The sequence below is a fragment of the Dipodomys spectabilis genome, unplaced genomic scaffold (genome assembly GCF_019054845.1).
Source record: "Dipodomys spectabilis isolate Male_0828 unplaced genomic scaffold, ASM1905484v1 ptg000024l, whole genome shotgun sequence".
NCBI lineage: Eukaryota > Metazoa > Chordata > Mammalia > Rodentia > Heteromyidae > Dipodomys > Dipodomys spectabilis.
The window spans coordinates 31,715,757-31,734,582 of record NW_024870701.1 but is presented as its reverse complement, the minus strand read 5'-3'; the positions used below and the strand labels follow the sequence as shown (position 1 = coordinate 31,734,582).

General features: G+C 34.1%; 1 protein-coding gene across 2 annotated transcripts in view; it reads right to left on the bottom strand.

Annotated features, from left to right (window-relative positions):
- Wdr7 (WD repeat domain 7) overlaps positions 1-18,826 on the bottom strand; it is a 286,867-nt gene that overhangs the window by 241,340 nt on the left and 26,701 nt on the right. For both annotated transcript variants that reach the window (XM_042675086.1, XM_042675087.1), the window contains exons 10-13: positions 17,861-18,002; positions 17,393-17,641; positions 16,290-16,510; positions 2,979-3,174 (exon numbers count right to left, since the gene is read on the bottom strand). In XM_042675086.1, the coding sequence (XP_042531020.1) occupies positions 2,979-3,174; positions 16,290-16,510; positions 17,393-17,641; positions 17,861-18,002 (808 nt within the window). The remainder of the gene's footprint in view (positions 1-2,978; positions 3,175-16,289; positions 16,511-17,392; positions 17,642-17,860; positions 18,003-18,826) is intronic.

The following is an 18,826-nucleotide window of genomic DNA, read 5'->3' as shown; positions in this document are numbered from 1 at the left end:
AATTCATTCCAGGGAAGTAAAGCTGGTTCAATATATGCAAGCCAATTAATGTAATTCAATACATCAACAGGAGCAAGGACAAGAACTACATGATCATCGCAATAGATTCAGAAAAGCATTTGACAAGATACAACACCCCTTTATGATGAAAGCTCTGGAGAAGCTAGGAATCCATGGAACATTTCTCAATATAATAAAGGCTGTATATGACAAACCAACACCCAGCATTATACTTAATGGTGAAAAGTTTAAACCATTTCCTGTAGTATTTTAATACAGTCTTTATGTTGTTACTGCTCTAAAAACTAACTGCTCTAAGAATACTTTCCCAAAGATTACATTTCTTTTTTGTCAGTCGTGGGGCTTGAACTCTGGGCCTGAGCGCTATCCCTTCAGCTCTTCAACTCAAGGCAAGCGTTCTACCACTTGAGCCACAGCGCCATTTCCAGTTTTCTGGCAGTTTATCGGAGATAAGAGTTTCACGGACTTCCTGCCCAGGCTAGCTTTGAACCTCGATCCTCCTGAGTAGCTAGGATTACAGGCATGAGCTACCAGCACTGGCCAAAGATTTACATTTCTAAGTAAAGTCATACTGCCAAGTTCAACAATGTAGTAAGTTAAGCAGAAGGTTTAATAATAACTGTAAGAAATACATACACATGCATATACCTAATCAGAAACTTAAATGTACCCACATACGTATCTACTTGCATTGTGCTTATCATATCAGGAAAGATTATTCCACTTTATTCTCCTTACAACACTGTACAATAGGAAATATTATTATCCTAACTTTATTTATTTTATTTGTCGGTTATGGGGCCTGAACTCTGGGCCTTGACGCTGTCCCTCAGCTCTTCAGCTCAAGGCTAGCGCTCTACCATTTGAGCCACAGCGCCACTTCTGGCTTTTTCTGCTTTATGTGGTGCTGAGGAACGGAACTCAGGGCCTCATGCATGCAAGGCAAGCACTCTACCACTGAGCCACCTTCCCAGCCCTATCTTAACTTTAAAGACAGAAAAATTAAGAGACCAATGTCAAGTAACTTTGATAGGTCATAAGGCTAATAAGTTTTCACTTCTAAATTAAAATCTAACATTCTAGCTAGGCAGTGATGGCTCATGCCTATAATCCTAGCTACTCCAGAAGAGGCTTGGATTTGAGGATCGCGATTGGAAGCCAGCACAGGCAGAAAAGTCCCTATGAGCCTCTTATCTCCAATTAACTACTCAAAAACCAGAAGTGGTGCTGTGGCTCAAGTGATAGAATTCTAGCTTTGAATACAAAGAGATTCAGGGATAGTACCCAGGCCCTGAGTTCAAGCCCCACAACCGACAAAGAAAAAAAAAAAAACACCCTTACATTCTGAGCCAAAGACACTGTATCACTAGATTGGGAATGGTTCTAAGCCTCATCAAACAACAGCAACAAAAAGCCTATAATGGTTAGCAGACAGATTGTGTCATAAAGGAACCCAAAAGTACAAAACCACATATGCCATATGACAGCACTCTTTACAAATGCCCAGAAACAGATAGCAAAGAAATACGTCGAAATATGGGACTGAGGATTTTGGTTTGTTCTTCCAAATCTTTGGTGAAATTTGACATAAGTATGACTCTATTTTATGACAGAAAAGAGAATTTAAGATCAAGTTAAATCTACCATTAAATCTGATAGATTTTAAGAAGGCTGCTATTTCCTGTCAAGGTCCTATGGACTACTTCCTAAACTGAGATCAATCAATAAAAGACTGTTGAAGAGTATGACTGCTTATTCTAAAATGAACTTATTTCATAACAGTGCAAGAAAAAATACATATATAGTCTGACATGTAGAAGAACTATTTAAAATAAACGTCAAACGGTGAATAAAAGGAAGACATTTGTATTCTAATGAACAAGAAGAATCTAAAGCAAGGTTTTAATTGCACAGATAAATTTAAATACACTAGTGCCAGTTGACAATAGCTCACACCTGTAATCACTATTCAAGAAGCTAAAGAGGACCAAGGTTCAAAGCCAGTTGGGGCAGAAAATTCCATGAGACTCTTATCTTCAATTAACCAGCAAAAGCTAGAAGTTGAGCTGAGGCTCTAGTGGTGCAGTGCCAGCTTTGAGTGAAAAAAGACAGAGTTCAAGTCCCAATACCAGCAAATAAACAAATGAACAAGCAATTATAAAAGTAGGAATAGAGGCCTTATTCAAGTAGTAAAACACCTGCTTAGCAAGTTCCATTCCAGCACCAGCAAAAACAAAGAAAAAAGAAAAAAAAAGTTTTAACCAGCTCCAGCAAAAAATAAAAAAAAGTTTTAAGATTGTGAAATTAGAACCAAGTGTATTTCAAAAAAATCCTACAGAAAGCCATTTAACTATATGTGTAAACATTTCCAGGAAAACCATGGTAATCTGTATATATTTACCACTGCCTGTGCTTTTTTAATCTAAGTATTACTTGTTCTCTATTTCAATTTCTTGAAAATTGAAATTTTACACATTCTCTCTAGAGCTTGAAATCTATATTTCAATGACCTCCTATAGTTACCTGGCCAGCACTGCTTTTCTGCTGTTAATCTAAAGAAGAATTTCATCTTTTTCCACAGGTTATGAATCTAATCCATCTTGCTGACACCAACATCAACTTTTACACAATTTTTCTCACAAATCATACAGATATTACTTATATTTTGTCATCGCTATATACATCCTTATCTGCATATTATTATCTTCTATAGTATCCTTCAAGGATTAATTAATTGCTCTGCAAGTTATTTGATACGGTACAACAAATAAGGGACATTTACATATTTCTCTGTTGATAATGACATAAATATTGAATAGAGAGAATATTTATAAAACAATTCAAAATCCAAGTAGCAAGCTTCTTATATTCCAGCACTCTTTTTTTCCTACAGGAAAGACTTAATTCTTAGCAAGCTAAGTATACTCATTTAGTTTTCTATTCTTCTTCACACTTACCAGTGTCCATTTGCCAGACATACACAGAGCCATCTGAACATCCCACTACGAGGTAATCATCAGAGGGCCTCCACTTGATTACTTGAATAGGGAAAAGGTGGCGGGAGGCCAGCATGATGCATTTTTTCTCTCGCAAACTCAGAAGTCCTACTGAGTGGTCACTGGCCACAGAGCAGACACAGTACTGCACTCTTGGCTGAAAAGGAAAAACCTTTATTATTTAGGTTACATTTAAAATGAAGAGATTCTGTCTGCTAGTAAATAAAATGAAAGCTAACTATATATTCAATATTACTGAAAGCCAAACACAATATTAGTCACATTGAACAAATCCTTCCTTTATATTATATATAAAACAAAGTTCCACCATCAAAATACTTTAAAATACTAAATGAAGTTGAAAAACTAGAGAAGTTGTTTTGAAAAGTCTGTTGTATAAATACAATGACCTTATTAAAAAGGATCGCTTTGTCTGAGCAGGCAGAGCTGGAAAAAACAATTGATCTGTTCTTATGTGTTCTTTATCCACAGTATGAACCTTGCTTTGTGTGCTGTAAGAGCTGCTTTCTGCAGCGCTTCCTTGTGTTGGTTGTCATTTAGACCCAGGATCCTCCAGCACCTTTGCTCAAAAAGAGTATTTTCACGGTCCCTCTGCCATGATCATGCTTTGGGAGCCAGATGCTTCACATTACCTTCAGATGTACATCTGCTTTCTTCACAGCTTGTCTATAATGCCAATAGAGGCACCACCTCAACCAACCACACAATAGCCAATTAAACACTCTGCAATGTATTTCTGCTCATCTCTAATTTTTGTCCTTTAATTTCTTTTTAGAACAAGAGAACATATAAACAGGCAGTAAATATTTTCAATACCAACAAAAATTTGAATACAGTTCCAGATTGTAGTATAGAAAATTAAAAACCCAAGACAATTTATAATCAATTTAAAACTTAACTTTTTAGTGATTTGGATTATGCCATCAGGCCATACTGAGAAAAATCATATAAAAACAATCACTTAGAATCCATTATGTAAATTGTGGCTAACTCTTGAGGACAAGATGCTTCAGCTTTCATACATATATGTATATATGTGTGCAAATATGTATGTGTGTATATATGCCTATATATGTACACTCTTCCTTCTAAGCAATCTAAAGAAGAAACTTGTCAAATCTTACCCTGCTGGACTTTTCCTAAGCAGACAGTTTCAGTTTACCATCAGTATCTAACTGATTCCCTGTGGGAAATGTAGATAGTTGTGGGAAATGTTGCTAGTCATCAGGTGAAATAAAAAGGATGAGGTGGTCAAGTATTCATGAAAAACACTGAAGCCATGTAACTGTTACCAATATTGTTATTAACCATAGAAACTGCAAGACTTTTTAAAATATTCTATAATGATTTCCATTAAGCAATACAACATCATGTCTAAATTTGTTAAGACTATGATAATCATATTAGATGTGGTTTGAAAGGCACCCATTTTGGGGAAAACTGGTTCCTTTAGTGCTGTGAATGCTAAGAAATTCATGACTGAATTTTCTCTATATGACAGGGAAAAAAATCTTGGAGATGAACATTTGAATGTGAACTCATCTGTGTCTCTCCTTTTTTCTTCTTCACAATTTAATTTTATTTTTACTTACTTTACCAAAGTTTTGTATTTGTTAACTACCTAAAGTAAAATTCTGAATAAAGCAGGGCATTAGAGCTACTAGGGAAGTTGAGATTAGAGGATCAAGGTTCAAAGCCAGCCCAGGCAGAAAAGTCCATGAGACACATCTCAAATTAACTATGAAAAAAGCTAGAAGTGGGGGATGGCTCAAGTGGTAGAGCACTAGTCTTGAGCAAAAAAACTCAGGGACAAGGACTGGGAAGGTGGCTCAGTGGTAGCACTTGCCTTGCATGCATGAGGCCCTGGGTTCGATTCCTCAGCACCACATAAGCAAAAAGAAAAAAGCTGGAAGTGGTGCTGTGGCTCAAGTGGTAGAAGCTAGCCTTGAGCTGAAGAGCAGAGGGACAGTGCCCAGGCCCAGAGTTCAAGCCCCACGACCGGACCCCACAAAAAAAATAAATAAAAACACTCAGGGACAGCACCTAGGCCCTGAGTTCAAGCCCCATGACTGGCACAAAAAGAAAGGAAAGAAAGGGTAGGAAGGGAAGGAAGGGGAGAAAGGGGAAGGAAGGGAAGGGAAGGGGAAGGAAGGGAAGGGAAGGAAAACAAGGGAAGGGAAGGGAAGGGAAGGGAAGGAGGAAAGGAGAGAAAAAGAAAAAGAGAAAAGGAGGGGAGGGGGAAGGAGGGAAAAAGAAAATTTAATACAAAGAATACTTTGCTTGTCTACAAATTATTTATTTTATAAAAAGAGGTGATTGCTATAGTGGTGGTAACTAGAATTTTCAACTTTGTAACATCAACTTGATAAAAATGTTTTTTTTAACTACATAAAGCCAATTTTTTATAAAAAGCAGTCATTTTATTTATTTATTCCATCAGAAAAAGTGGTCTTTTCTTCTGGTCATAATTAGCTAAAAAGAATAGTTCCAGGGGGTGCTGGTGGCTCACAGCTGTAATACTAGCTACACAGGAGTCTGAGATCTGAGGACTGAGTTTCAAAGTGAGCTAGGGCAAGAAAGTCAATGAAACTCTTTATCTCCAATTAATTTCCAAAAAGCCAGAAGTGGGGTGTAGTTCAAGTGGTAGAGTCCTAGCCTTGAGAAAAAACGCTCAAGAACAGTACCCAGGGCCTGAGTTCAAGCCCTAGGACTTGCACAAAAAAGAAAGGAAGGGGCAAAGAGTAGTTCCTAAAGAGCAATTTTCCCCTTCAGTTCACATCTTTGCTTTGGCACTGGTTGGCTACAATGCCCACAAGTATATCACTACTTCAGTGCATGACTTCACCAGAATCTTTACAAAGAGTCAATTCTCACCAGGAATGGTGGCACAAGGCTATAATCACACACTCAAAAGGTCAAGACAGGAAGATTGAGAGATGAGATCAACCCGGGCTACATAGCAAGACCCTGTCTCACAAACAACAACAACAACAACAAAAAACCCTAACAAGATGGAAGGAGAGACTAATTTTAATTAGTGCCTCATGCCTAATGAATGGACTTGTTAGTCCCCAAGTCCAAAATTAACTAATTTTCACATTAACTATGATCATTCTTTTTCAAACAGCAGAGAAATAAATCATGAGTCAATATGAAGTTTTATCAATATTTACTACGTTGGGTATCTCTAAAATTCGGATCTACTTAGATCTCAACATCTGAGGTGAGAAAGCATTATTGCCAGCCACTGAGCGCTGAAGACTTGTCTTGGCCAAATATCTCCTTATTATAGTTTACAATCTAACAGAGAGGACTGAAGTCAATTAGCCAATCAAAAAAGGTTTCCATTCACATAAGGAACTTAAACTCCTCAAAAGAACTTTCCATAACCAGAACTGTCACCCTCCCCACAGATATGTAGACAAATCATTTTAAACATTAAAGGAAAATTCAATCCACTCTCATGAGATTTAGAAGCTCTAAAGCATACAAATGTCATGTAGCAAAAATAAAGGATACACAAAACAATAAAAATAGGTTTGTCTTTAAAAAGTAGATTATGGAATGTAATTGTCAAAGATTAAAAAATAAATAAGAACTTAATAAAAATTCCAGCTTTTCATTTCCACGAGATGCATTTCATTAATACATTTAAACATACATTAAATATGTTTACCAAAATATGTTTTCAGAAATAAGTTTTATTTCTCATGAAGTAATAAAGATGAATTTGGAAAGGGATATGGTCTAACCACATTTACAAAATTTTATAAAATTATATACTATTTCAAGGATAAAAAGTCCCTAAAGAATTAACTTTAGCTTTACTGTAATAAGAAACAGTCTTGAAATAGCCAAAATAATCAAGAATGAAAACAAAAAAGAATCAATATTACTAAACCAAGAAAGTATAGTTATTAGAGGTACTTAACTCACAAGAGAAGATGGCTTTCTGCTGTTTATTTATGGATTAAAATAAGTCTAATTTTTCTTCTTTCAAGAAAATGCTAGCCCAACTCATATGGAAAAAACTGGACTATAGTGAAAATGGCCTATACAGTAAAACCTCATTAATTTTGATTCTGCTAATTAGCATTGAGTTCATGGTTATCTTTGCAGCCTATGTGAAAACAAAATGTTATAAACACAGCAAATGTCTACCCTATTTAAAGGAAAAGAATCATTCAAGCACAGCTTTGATTTTATTTTTAACTCTAACAATAAAGAGTAATAATTCTCAGCTATCTTTTAAGTGAAAATGTTTAAAAAATTTGCAAAAACAAATTGACTTTCTCTTATCCTCAAAAATAATAAGGAAGTATTTTTAAATAATATTTTATAATTCATATTTCTTCCTGATTTAGGTTCAGCTTCCTCAGAAACTGAATTAATCCCTTCATTATTAAATTCATGAGATCGAAGTTACTAAACAGCTACTTCACCTACAATGACTAATTGTATAATTTGATTCATTCCGTTCCACTTCATTTTTCCATTTCAGGTAGAAAAGTCACAAAAAGATGATTTAACACCAATGGCAACATAACAATATAGTGTATAAAACATTTAAAATTTTTAAGTAAAATGATAAAACAAGTAAAAAGGTCAATTCATATCTTCAAAGTTATTTGAAAAGCATGTATACTGCAAACTCTTTTGATTGCACACTGATTCACTAAAAAAATTTTGGAATGTAGTACATGCACATACATAACATAGATGTATAAGTATATATTTCATATACACACTTCTGTGCCAATATATAATGCATATTTTAGATGCTTAATATTATTTACTGAACTGCACATTTATGAATATTGTAAAATTCAAGTTAAGGACTGTACATTTTATTTTATTTATATCATGTATATTTTATATATATATATTATTAAGTAATTATTCAAAGGGTTTATAATCCCGTAAGTCAGGTCATGAGTACAATACTTCTCAGTCAATGTCACTCCTCACATTGTTCTTCTCCAATCCCCAGCCCCATCCCTACCCTGATTATTACATAAGGTACATACATGTGCTTCTGTATCAATATATTATATACATTCTAAAATGAGCACAAACATTCTAATATAAAGTTTCAATGTTTAAATAAACAAATTTGAGATAAATGAAATTTTTCTCAAATCTCTTACTAATGTTTACAATGTTAGATTAGCCAATACTTCAAGTATAATATATACATATCCTTAGGAAGTTTGTTGATTATGAATGTTAATAAACACTTGATATAATCGTGAATTTTCCGGCTGCTTCTTGCTAGATTAAAGAAGAGAATCTTCTGGGTGCCAGTGGCTCAGGCCTGTAATCCTAGCTACTCAGGAGGCTGAGATCTGAGGATCGCAGTTCAAAGCCAGCCCGGGCAGGAAAGTCCATGAGACTCTTATCTCTAATAAACCACTAGAAAACTGGAAGTGGCACTGTGGCTCAAGTAGCAGAGTGCTCGCCTTGAGCTGAAGAGCGCAGGGACAGCGCCCAAGCCCAGAGTTCAAGCCCCTGACTGACAAAAAACAAAAACAAAAAACAGAAGAGAATCTTTCAATGCATCTGATGAGCAAATAACTGATTTGCCATTAGGAATGCCTTTCATCCCTGTTTTCTCTGCCCACTTTGATGGCTAGGTCACAAACTACACTGAGAATCTGAGGCAAGAGGATGTTGACAGATTTGGGCTAAAATAAAATAAAAATTTCCTCCCCATATCTCAATTTACTGTCTCACAATTTCTTCTTCACAAACCACTGCTATTAACTGACTTAAAGTAGTTAATACTAAATTTCATTTAAAATTTTTATTGTTATGGATGGAAAATCTGTATATCACAGAATGAGTACCCTACCAACTTCATTAGTAGTTTAAAGGTGAACATTGACCTTCTATGCATTCACACACAGTGAGACCAAAGCAGGATACTCTTAGGAGAAGAACACAAAGGTGCACACAAAGGTGCAATGTCTATGTGCATCTGACCATACAAAATAATACCTATTGAAATACTATTTAAATAAATATTTAAATATCAAATAAAATTTATCGAACTCAAGGAAGTGAAAACAAGAGGTTTTTTTTTTTTTCTTCATTGCTGGTTTCATTTTCTTGTCTTCTTCTTTGTTTGTTTCTTTGTCTTTGAGAGGATAAGGGAAGGTACAGAAACAGAAGGACAAAGGGTGAACAAGTGCAGCAATGGTACTAGACACTATATTGAAAATGAACTATACAAACTTGTGGTCAGAGATGGGAGGGAAAAACCAAGAGAGAGGGAGGGAAGGGTGTTTTTATCCAAAAAGAAATGTTCATCTGATTCATATAACTATAGTCACTCTGTACATCACCTTTATAATAATTTTTAAAAAACATTCACCAAATTACATCCTATAAGCACTATACAGTGACATGGAATGCTAATTAAAGGTAAAGGCTAGGAGTAAGCAATAGAATATTTAACCCAGTAACTATTCTATTTTTTTGATGAAAATAACTGAGGCAAAGAGAAATGGAAGAATACTGGACCAAAATAAGGATGATCTGAGAAACATGTTCAGTTTTCAAAGAATTCTAATCTGAAACCATATAAAGGTTCATTGAATTTGCCAGTAATTAATCTACCTAGTACATTAGAACTGAAAAGCAGAATGCCACAGCTATCAGAGAAGCTGATAGAGTCAGAATATACCACCTAGGTCATCCAGTCTGACCCTACACATTTTACAAGACTTCATTTTAAACTATTCCCAGAAACCTCTTATGTAACTTGTTCCTAAGCATCTGCCATGAATTACAGAAATTAGAGACAGTTTATCCCATCCAACAGCTCTCTGGGGAGATGATTCTACTTTCCAACAGCTCCCAATGTAAATAATATATACTTTTATTTTCTTCTTTTGCTATTTTTTCTAAACTTTATTACTCTCTTGTGGTATTGAGAAGCAATTTTGTATTTGCTCAAGAAATACTCCCTTTGCATGGATATCCTCTAAGTATATGAACACTCTATTGTCTCTCATTTTAAATATGCCCATCAGTAGACAAGCTATTAAATGACCAGCTTCTTTTGCTCATAAATCAATCCCACTAGTCTCTTAATCATTTCTTATACTTCTTCTACTTCCCAGAACTCCTATGCAACATAAATGTGCCACTAAGATGCATCATGTATCACTTTGAAATATTCTACCTGAAGGCAAAAGAAATGCGTATGGTTCTCAAATGTTAATTTTGTTTTCAGACTTCAACAAAGCTAAATATAATTTTTTTTCATGTTTCAGAAATACATCCTTCTTTTTTCAAGAGAAGAAAATGTAAAGCACTGTTCATGTTTCCTTAATAAATATTTTGCAAAATTAGACTAAGTGATCGTACCAAAATGCTGACTATTCAAGTAATTGGATAATTACATTTTTCATCCGCAACAAGACTTTTGAAGACAAGTTTTAACATCTTCCTTGATTCACTGTATATACAAAGAACAACAAAAAATGAGCTATTAGAATTCCCATTCTTCTTCCACTGCTCCCTTTAAAAATAGCAAATGAATATGAAAAACTTAATATAAAAGATAATAAATATCAGAGAAAAAATACTGAATAAGTAACGTTACTTGTTAACTTTTTACAAAGGAAATTTTTAGCAAATACTAAATTGTAACAAAACGTAAACACAATAATACCTGCTGTCTGAACTGTTAATATAAGGAAGGTGCTTTTCTAGATATGGTACATGGATTAGCTCATTTAGTACTCACAGTAAGCATATCAAGTAGACATGAGCTTAAGTTCGACTATAATGTGTCCTTCCAAAATGCATGGGTTGGAACCTAAACTGAAACTGACAGTCTTAAGGAATGGGTTTCTGGGAGATAATAAGGTCATGAAGATTCCACCCCAATTGAAGGGATTACTGCCCTTATGGAAAAGTTTGGGACAATAGTCATTCCTTTTTTCTATCCCTGCTATATGAAGTCACAGAGAGAAGTCATCATCTTGGAAACAAAGAGCAAAACAATGATCAAGTGTGCTTATGACTTGACAGACTTGACAAGCCTCTCAGATATTTCTAGAAATAGGTAATTTTTAGCATTATTTCACCTGATAAATTTCTAGTAAAATGTTTTGTTTGCTTTTAATACAACCATTGCCTATAGTTCTGATTTTCTTTTGCTTCCTACATAAGAAACAAGGAAATTTGAATGTATAGATAACATACATAGAAAAATTAATTTTTATCTTGAGTACATTAGTATGTGACAGTTTAAAACATAATAAACAGCAATGTTTGGTGAGCCATGCTTGCAATTCAGACAGGAGAATGGCAAATTTGAAGCCAAACTGGACTACATAGTGAGTTCAAAGACAGCCTGAACTACAGAGCAAAACCTGGTCTCTAAGGTGAGGTTCAATGGGACAGTACTTGTTTAGCTGATGCCAGGTCCTGGATTTGATCCCCAATATTAAAGAAAGAAGAAATATATTAGCATAACATCATAAAGAATATAAATCAGCAAAATGTTATTGCTATCTTTTTTTGTTTTCTAGAAAATAAGAGCTCTACTCACATGTATTCTACATACAGCTACTTACAAGTATAGAAAATTTTAAAAGTTTGGAAAATCCTAAATGGGAAGATGGAAAGTTAAACAATTATAATGATGATTGTGCATACCATTGCTAATCTTTTGAAGGCAATCTAGCAATACCTGTTCACATGGCTTTCAAAATTAACGTTGGGCTGGGAAGGTGGCTCAGTGGTTGAGTGCTTACCTTGCATGCATGAAGCCCTGGGTTCGATTCCTCAGCCCCACATAAGCAGAAAATAAAAGCTGGAAGTGGCACTGTGGCTCAAATGGTAGAGCGCCAGCCTTGAGCTGAAGAGCTGAGGTACTGCACCCAGGCCCAGAGCTCAAGCCCCATGACCAACAAAAAAAAGTTAATTTGTTCTTTAATTTAAGATTAAGAAAAGTCATTGGAAGTTGCCAAAGTAATTACCAACACTAATTCTTACCCTAGTATTAGTAAGAGGAAAACATTCTAAAATGACTGCCAAAATGACCCTGCCCAAATTAAATAAATTAAATAAATTATGTATGAACACAGAACAATGAAACCTGTTCAAATTTTTCTGAAGACAGGGTGGTTGGGATGGGAGAGTGTAATAAAGCAAGTGAAGTTAATCAGGATCCATTGCCCACATGTGTGGAAATGTCACAGTGGAATTCCCCCTTGTATGATTAATGGAAAGCGAGGGAAAGAGGAAGACTGTGAGGGAGGAAAAAAGAATAGAAACAAATAAAGCACAGTTATTAAAAAAAGAAAATCTAATCTGGTAGTTGCTCTTACTAGCTGTAAGCTCTAGCAACAAAAATACTACTTTTACTACCTTTATACCATCATATTTGTTTCTAGGGGCTGGGAATCTAATGTTTAGGTTAGACATTCTGCTCTCACAAATCCATGCTGCCACCTTCTGGATGTTTGGGGAGATTATGTCACAATTCTAAATGAAAACTAATCACTATTTATATATTAATGTATTTTAAGACATATTTAAAACCTGTTCACATGCAGAAACATAAGTAATAAATAATTCATTTTAAAACATTTCCCAAAATTTTGGCTTCAAGCAATTCTAGGAGAAAAATAGCTCAGATAATTTAATCATTATTTAAATGAGGGAAATAAATTTTAAATAAATATTTGGTACCAGGCTATGAATTTGGTACTTTATCTTCTACTTTATTTTAAATACTTGTATTATCTATATGTATGTATATGTACATATAAATATACACATTACACAAACATACACAGTTGTAGACTGTAGCCTACTGAACCCCCAAATCAATTGAGAAAATGTGGAAAGCTCCATAAAAACATATTGCTACAATTCCTTTTTTTTTTGTCGGTGATGGGGCTTGAACTCTGGGCTTGGGCGCTATCTCTGCGCTCTTCAGCTCAAGGCAAGCGTTCTACCTCTTGAGCCACAGCACCACTTCCAGTTTTCTGGTGGTTAATTGGAGATAAGAGTCTCACGGACTTTTCTGCCCAGAGTGGCTTTGAACCATAATCCTCAGATCTCAGCCTCCTCAGTGGCTAGGATTACAGGCGTGAGCCACCAGCACCCAGCTGCTACAATTCTTTAAGTAGGAAATTTTCTAGGGGTCATCTTGTGTTATTTTTTAATATCTGACTTTTTATTCCTGTCACACACATCTATTTGTTTTATGAAGGAAAATATTTTATACTGCAATCCTGATATTTTGAAGTTACTTTCCTCTCTTAGTATTTTTTCCATAGTTTAGTTTTAAAAGTTTCTAATTTGGCACACAGAGTATACTCGAATTTATAATACAGGAAAAAACAAATAGCAGGTGAAGGGAAACTAATCTAGCAAGTAGATGAGAGGGAGGGTGTACAGACACCTGGAGGGACTTTTCAGCTATAGTACTAGAAGCAATAGAAACTACTGGCTTCATACATACAGCCTATGTTTCTTTGGGTCTGGCTTACTTCACTTAATATAATTTTTGCCAAGCCTTTCCAATTCCTTACAAATGGAGCAATGTCATTCTTTCTGAAGAAAACATATAATTCCATTGTGTATATACCACATTTTTGACCCATGTACTTATAAATCTACAAATAAACCCAATGGATGATAAAAGACAAAAATTACACTTGGACATAATAAATTAAACAGGATTCTAAACATTCACACAGTAAGACCAGAGGAGGATATTCTTAGGAGAGGATCACAAGGGAGCAATAGTTCTGTGCATATGATTATATATAATGATGCTTATCAAACAGAACTCCCAAAAATAGAAGATTTTTTTTTTTATTTTAGTGTTTGTAGGGGTTTTTCTTATTTTTCCCTTTTGCTACTGTTTTTTTTTTATTTCTGTACCTTTTAGGGGAAACACAGAAATAGTGGGATAAAGGGTGAACTAGTTCAACAGTGATACTTACTAGACATTATGTTGAAAATGAACTCTACAACTGGGGGGGTGGGGGGGAGGTTGTGCAGGGGCGATGGGGCTGGGAAAAAAATCCTGGGAGAAAATGAGGGAAGGGGTGACACTGTTCAAAAAAATGTACAATATCTGACTTATGTTAACTGTAATCTCTCTGTACATCACCTTTACAATGAAAATTTAAAAAAAAAGAAAAGAAACAGTGGCTTTCCTCTCTCCATCTTTGCCTCAGCCCCTAAGCAGCTAGAGCTCTCAGTCTTTTGGCCTCCTCTCCTAGAGTTCAGATTTTGGCAATTCACTCATTTACCTTGGACAGCTATTCAAGTCTAAAAAGCCTTCTATCTCTATGTGCTCTATATGGCTTAAATTTCTTAATTGTCTGAGTAAAATTAACTAACGTTTATAGTTCTGCAGTATAATATAGGAAAACTCAGGAGGATGAAAAGATCTTAAGAGAACCACAGAGCTACAAAACAAGGGAAAATGGGAAATCCTTACCAGTGAACTTCAATGCCTTTAGCAATTTACACTGTACAATATTAAATATTTATAATATATACATGTATATATATTATTTTTAATTTTTTTGCCAGTCCTGGATCTTGAACTCAGGGTCTGTGCACTGTCCCTGAGCTTCTTTTCCTCAAGGCTAGCACTGTACCACTTGAGCCACAGGGCTACTTCCAGCTCTTTCCGTTTACGTGGTACTGAGGAACTGAACCCAGGGCTGCATGCATGCTAGGCAGGCACTCTACCACTACGCCACATTCCCAGCCTATAAAATATTTTAAGACACTAATAAATAATCCAAATACAGAAGAAAATTGAATAAGACAGTTAAAATTTTAGCAAACCTGTTTTCATAAAGTCCTCTAAGAGACTTTAACTCAGTGATAATGTCTTTCTCTAGTACATATGGTTAATATCAAACATCACAAAAAATAAAAATTTAAATATAGGAATATTTAAAGTGGAAAATCTAATTTAATAATTTAAATTTAATGAACTATTTCTTTAAATTTGAATCTAATTAAAATTGTATAACTATTATATCTGAGTGATAAGATAAGGCCAAAAACACTCATTTAAAGCAATGAACTCAATTTGCAATGACAAAAATCATCAGCTCTACTTAATACTTACATTATGTGTTATATATTAAGTGAATAGTTTAATATCAGCTAACTAGATTATTCAGTAGGTCAAAACTCAGTTTCAAAGCAATTTTCTTAAGACCATTACTGTTTTGGAAAACAATATTAACAATATTAAACAAGATGCCTTTAACAAACCTCAAAGATAAAAGTATAATCCATTCAATTTAGGCACTATACATGACATTTTAGTTGGGTAGTATTTATTATCTATGAATATGCCAAGATATTTTTAACAATTCAAATGCCTACTAACAAAACTAGAGAAATAGTTCAATAAAAATATATACAATCAGTGAATCTGGCATTAAACCAATGCTAATTGATAGGAATTTGAAAAGATTTTAGGTAAAAATGTAATACAATAGTTCAGTTGAAGAAGTAAAAAAAGGGTAACAAAGAAACACACAAACAGTAGTTAAGATGTAATAATAGTCTCAGTCTCTTCAGATTTAGAAAAGAGTCCCTTTATAGCTCATCTCCCACTTGGCATCTAGTCTGCCTAGCAGATAGAAATTTATTTTTCTCCACCATCAACTTAACATAGTAAACAATGAATTATTTTGCTTAATTCTTTTTCTTGGCTTTATATTTTAGGAAAATAAAATTTAACTATAACATGAAAGGAGACCGCCTGTACATTTTAACAAGGAATTTTTGAAACAATTAGCATTTCTCTGCTTTAGAACTTCTTTTCCCTTGTTACAGTAACTTTTTTTAAATGAACTCTTCTATTAAGTACATTTACATTTAGCTCCTATGGAAGTATATGTTCATTGTCATTTAGCCCAGATGTACCTAAAACTCAAAAGACTAGATTATCTTTGGAATATTTTAAACTAAAAATTCAACATTTCATTCCATATATTTTTTCTAAACTGCTCTCGGAATATGATATGTAATTTATGAGCTAATATTAAGGGGAAAAAATGCTCATCTTCTACCTTAGACCATGACTTTGTCTAAATGTTACCATCTTAATGCTAACATGGAAAGAGTGCTGTTGATTCTCCTTTCAAAGTTTCTGTAAATTACTCTAGATTACATTTATATGTCTGATGGCAACACAATCCTCTCTAGTTATCCAAGTGAAATGTTCATTTGTAGATATCAACTTACACTACAGTTTTCAGGTGGAACTAGAAGTTGAGTAATCTCGCCACCATGAACACAGAAGATATGTTTCATTTCTCCAGAAAATATGTCCCAAATTATGACGGAAAAATCCACACCTCCAGATATCAGGTATCTTTGATCATAGCGAGCTGAGACCTGATGAGGATATAGCAAACATGTGACTTTGTTCCGATGACCACGAAGTGTTCTGTGAGGTGGCCAACCTGTGAATGAGGTTTTGGATTTAAAAATGGGAAAATTAAAGTCTTACAAAGATTCAACAAGTAAAAGTAAACATGAAATGCCAGAAGAACTATACCACAGAAGAAGCTTCCAATTTTACCTCCATTTTTTTTTGTGCTAGTAATGGAGCTTAAACCCAGAACTTCACACTCTTGCTTAGCTTTTTTCCCTCAAAGTTAGTACTCTACCAATTAAGCCATACTCAGATATGTCTGCGCAGGCCGGCTTTGAACTGGTATCCTCAGATTTCAATGTTCTGAGGAGCTAAGATGACAGAGCTTGGCACAATTTTATCTTCTAAGACAGTTGCAGTAGCTACTGTGGTACTAACCCTGATTTCATGTCAAGTAGTCACAAGATTTTAAAGAAGTAAGTTTAAAAAAAAGTTTAATATTTCACTAATAATTTCCATATCTATTACAAAACTAAAGAAAAACAGCTTTGTTACCTGTGATACATTATACATAGTATTATAGTTTCACCTGCTTCACTGTATGAAATGAAACAGGCTGCTAGAAAATTACCTACATGGTTTATATTAGATTTCTACTGGACAGAATTGTTCTAGAAGAGTATCGATACTGTTAATAGTTATTTACTAATCAACAGAAATAATAATCAATGAAGCTGTTAATATATGTTGTGAGATAAAATTGAATACTTCTTTGTTTAGTCATTATACGGCATTTGTTATGAAAATACATTTAATATTTCATTATCTATACCTTAAACTCTATGACATACATAGTACACTAACAACTATCTTGATTGATTTTATTCTTAAAAACAGAATATAGACATTTTCAATATCAGGGTTACAGAGTTCTCAAAGCACATAAGAGAGGTACAGATCTTCACTATACCTCTTCTAAGCATGTGTTCTCCCTGCAGTAGCTGTACAATGGCCGTCTGTGTGGCAGGAACAATGATTATGCTTCCATCTTCGCGGCCACAAACAAGGCGGCCATGTGCTGGGATGTACACACTTGCAGTTACTTTAAGAGGCTCATTACTGTTGGGAATCACACTTAGCTGATCTATAATTCCAGCAGGACAAGGATTCAGGTTATCAAATGCCTCTTGCAAACTAATAGAAGTTGTCATTTTCAGCCCTGGAGAGGTTTTATTTTGTATTGAAAAGAAAATAAAAAACATGTTTAATAAAGTTCAAACATTAAAATAATATTGGTTAGTTCAATAATGTACCAAAGACAATGTTCATCAAATATAATTATTAGAAGAAAATAATATATGATCATATGAATTATTCAATGGTTAGGACTTCAGATGTTAAGAGTATTAAGAAATTAATGCACATAATTTACTATTACCTTCTTCACCTTCCTGTTTATCAGCAGTGTCTGATATATTCCAAATATTTAACCTTCCAGAAGAATCACCTTGAATTAATAGCTTATGGAAATATTCCTTGCATCCATAGAAGAACCGAGTAACAGGAGGACAAATAAGCAACTGTCAAAAAAATTATTCAAATATCGTTAGCTATATTTTAAAATCAATGTATTTTACACATTAACATTTTTAAAATAATAATGTTAGACACTTTATTTCACTCCCTACTGTAAAAAGTGGTTGCTGATTGTTTAACATTATTTTCATTTAATGTTATGGCATTATATTATATGGATATCATATCCATGTCAACAACAGTATAACAAAAGCACCCAAGAAAACAAAAACTATACAGTCTTTCTCTATTGGTATTCATATTTTTGTTTTATAAAACCTAGTTACTAGTCATGACAAGGAAATTTACCTGAATACCCATTTTATAGACATTTGCAAAAGAAAAGTCTCTATGTAGATAATAAAAGGAAAAAATTCCCTACATTTTTTGCCACTCCTGGTCAGTAACTTGGAACAGCAATGGAATCATACTATCAAGCTTGTACAACTAGAGGAGCATGAGTGTAATTTTCAACTTGTAGTACAACATCACAGCTACATATTCAATTTGAGCCTAACCTGGTATGTTAGCTATGGACTACTTAGAAACAAAAAATATTCATCAGGGTCTTTTGAAATAATTTTTTTCTGCTCAAAATTTCTGACTTCAGAGAAATCAGAAATACGGTAGTTTTCTCAACATTAAAATTCAGAGTATAAATACATGAATACTAGACTATTGAAGTACAATACCTTAGCCTGAAAAACAGTAATATACTTGCTTATTTAAAATAAATTTACATTGTCAGTATGAATTTAATTAGAAAGTCATTTCTATTATGTAATCAGTAAGATCACTTGAACTATGAAAATGAATGCACATTTCAAAA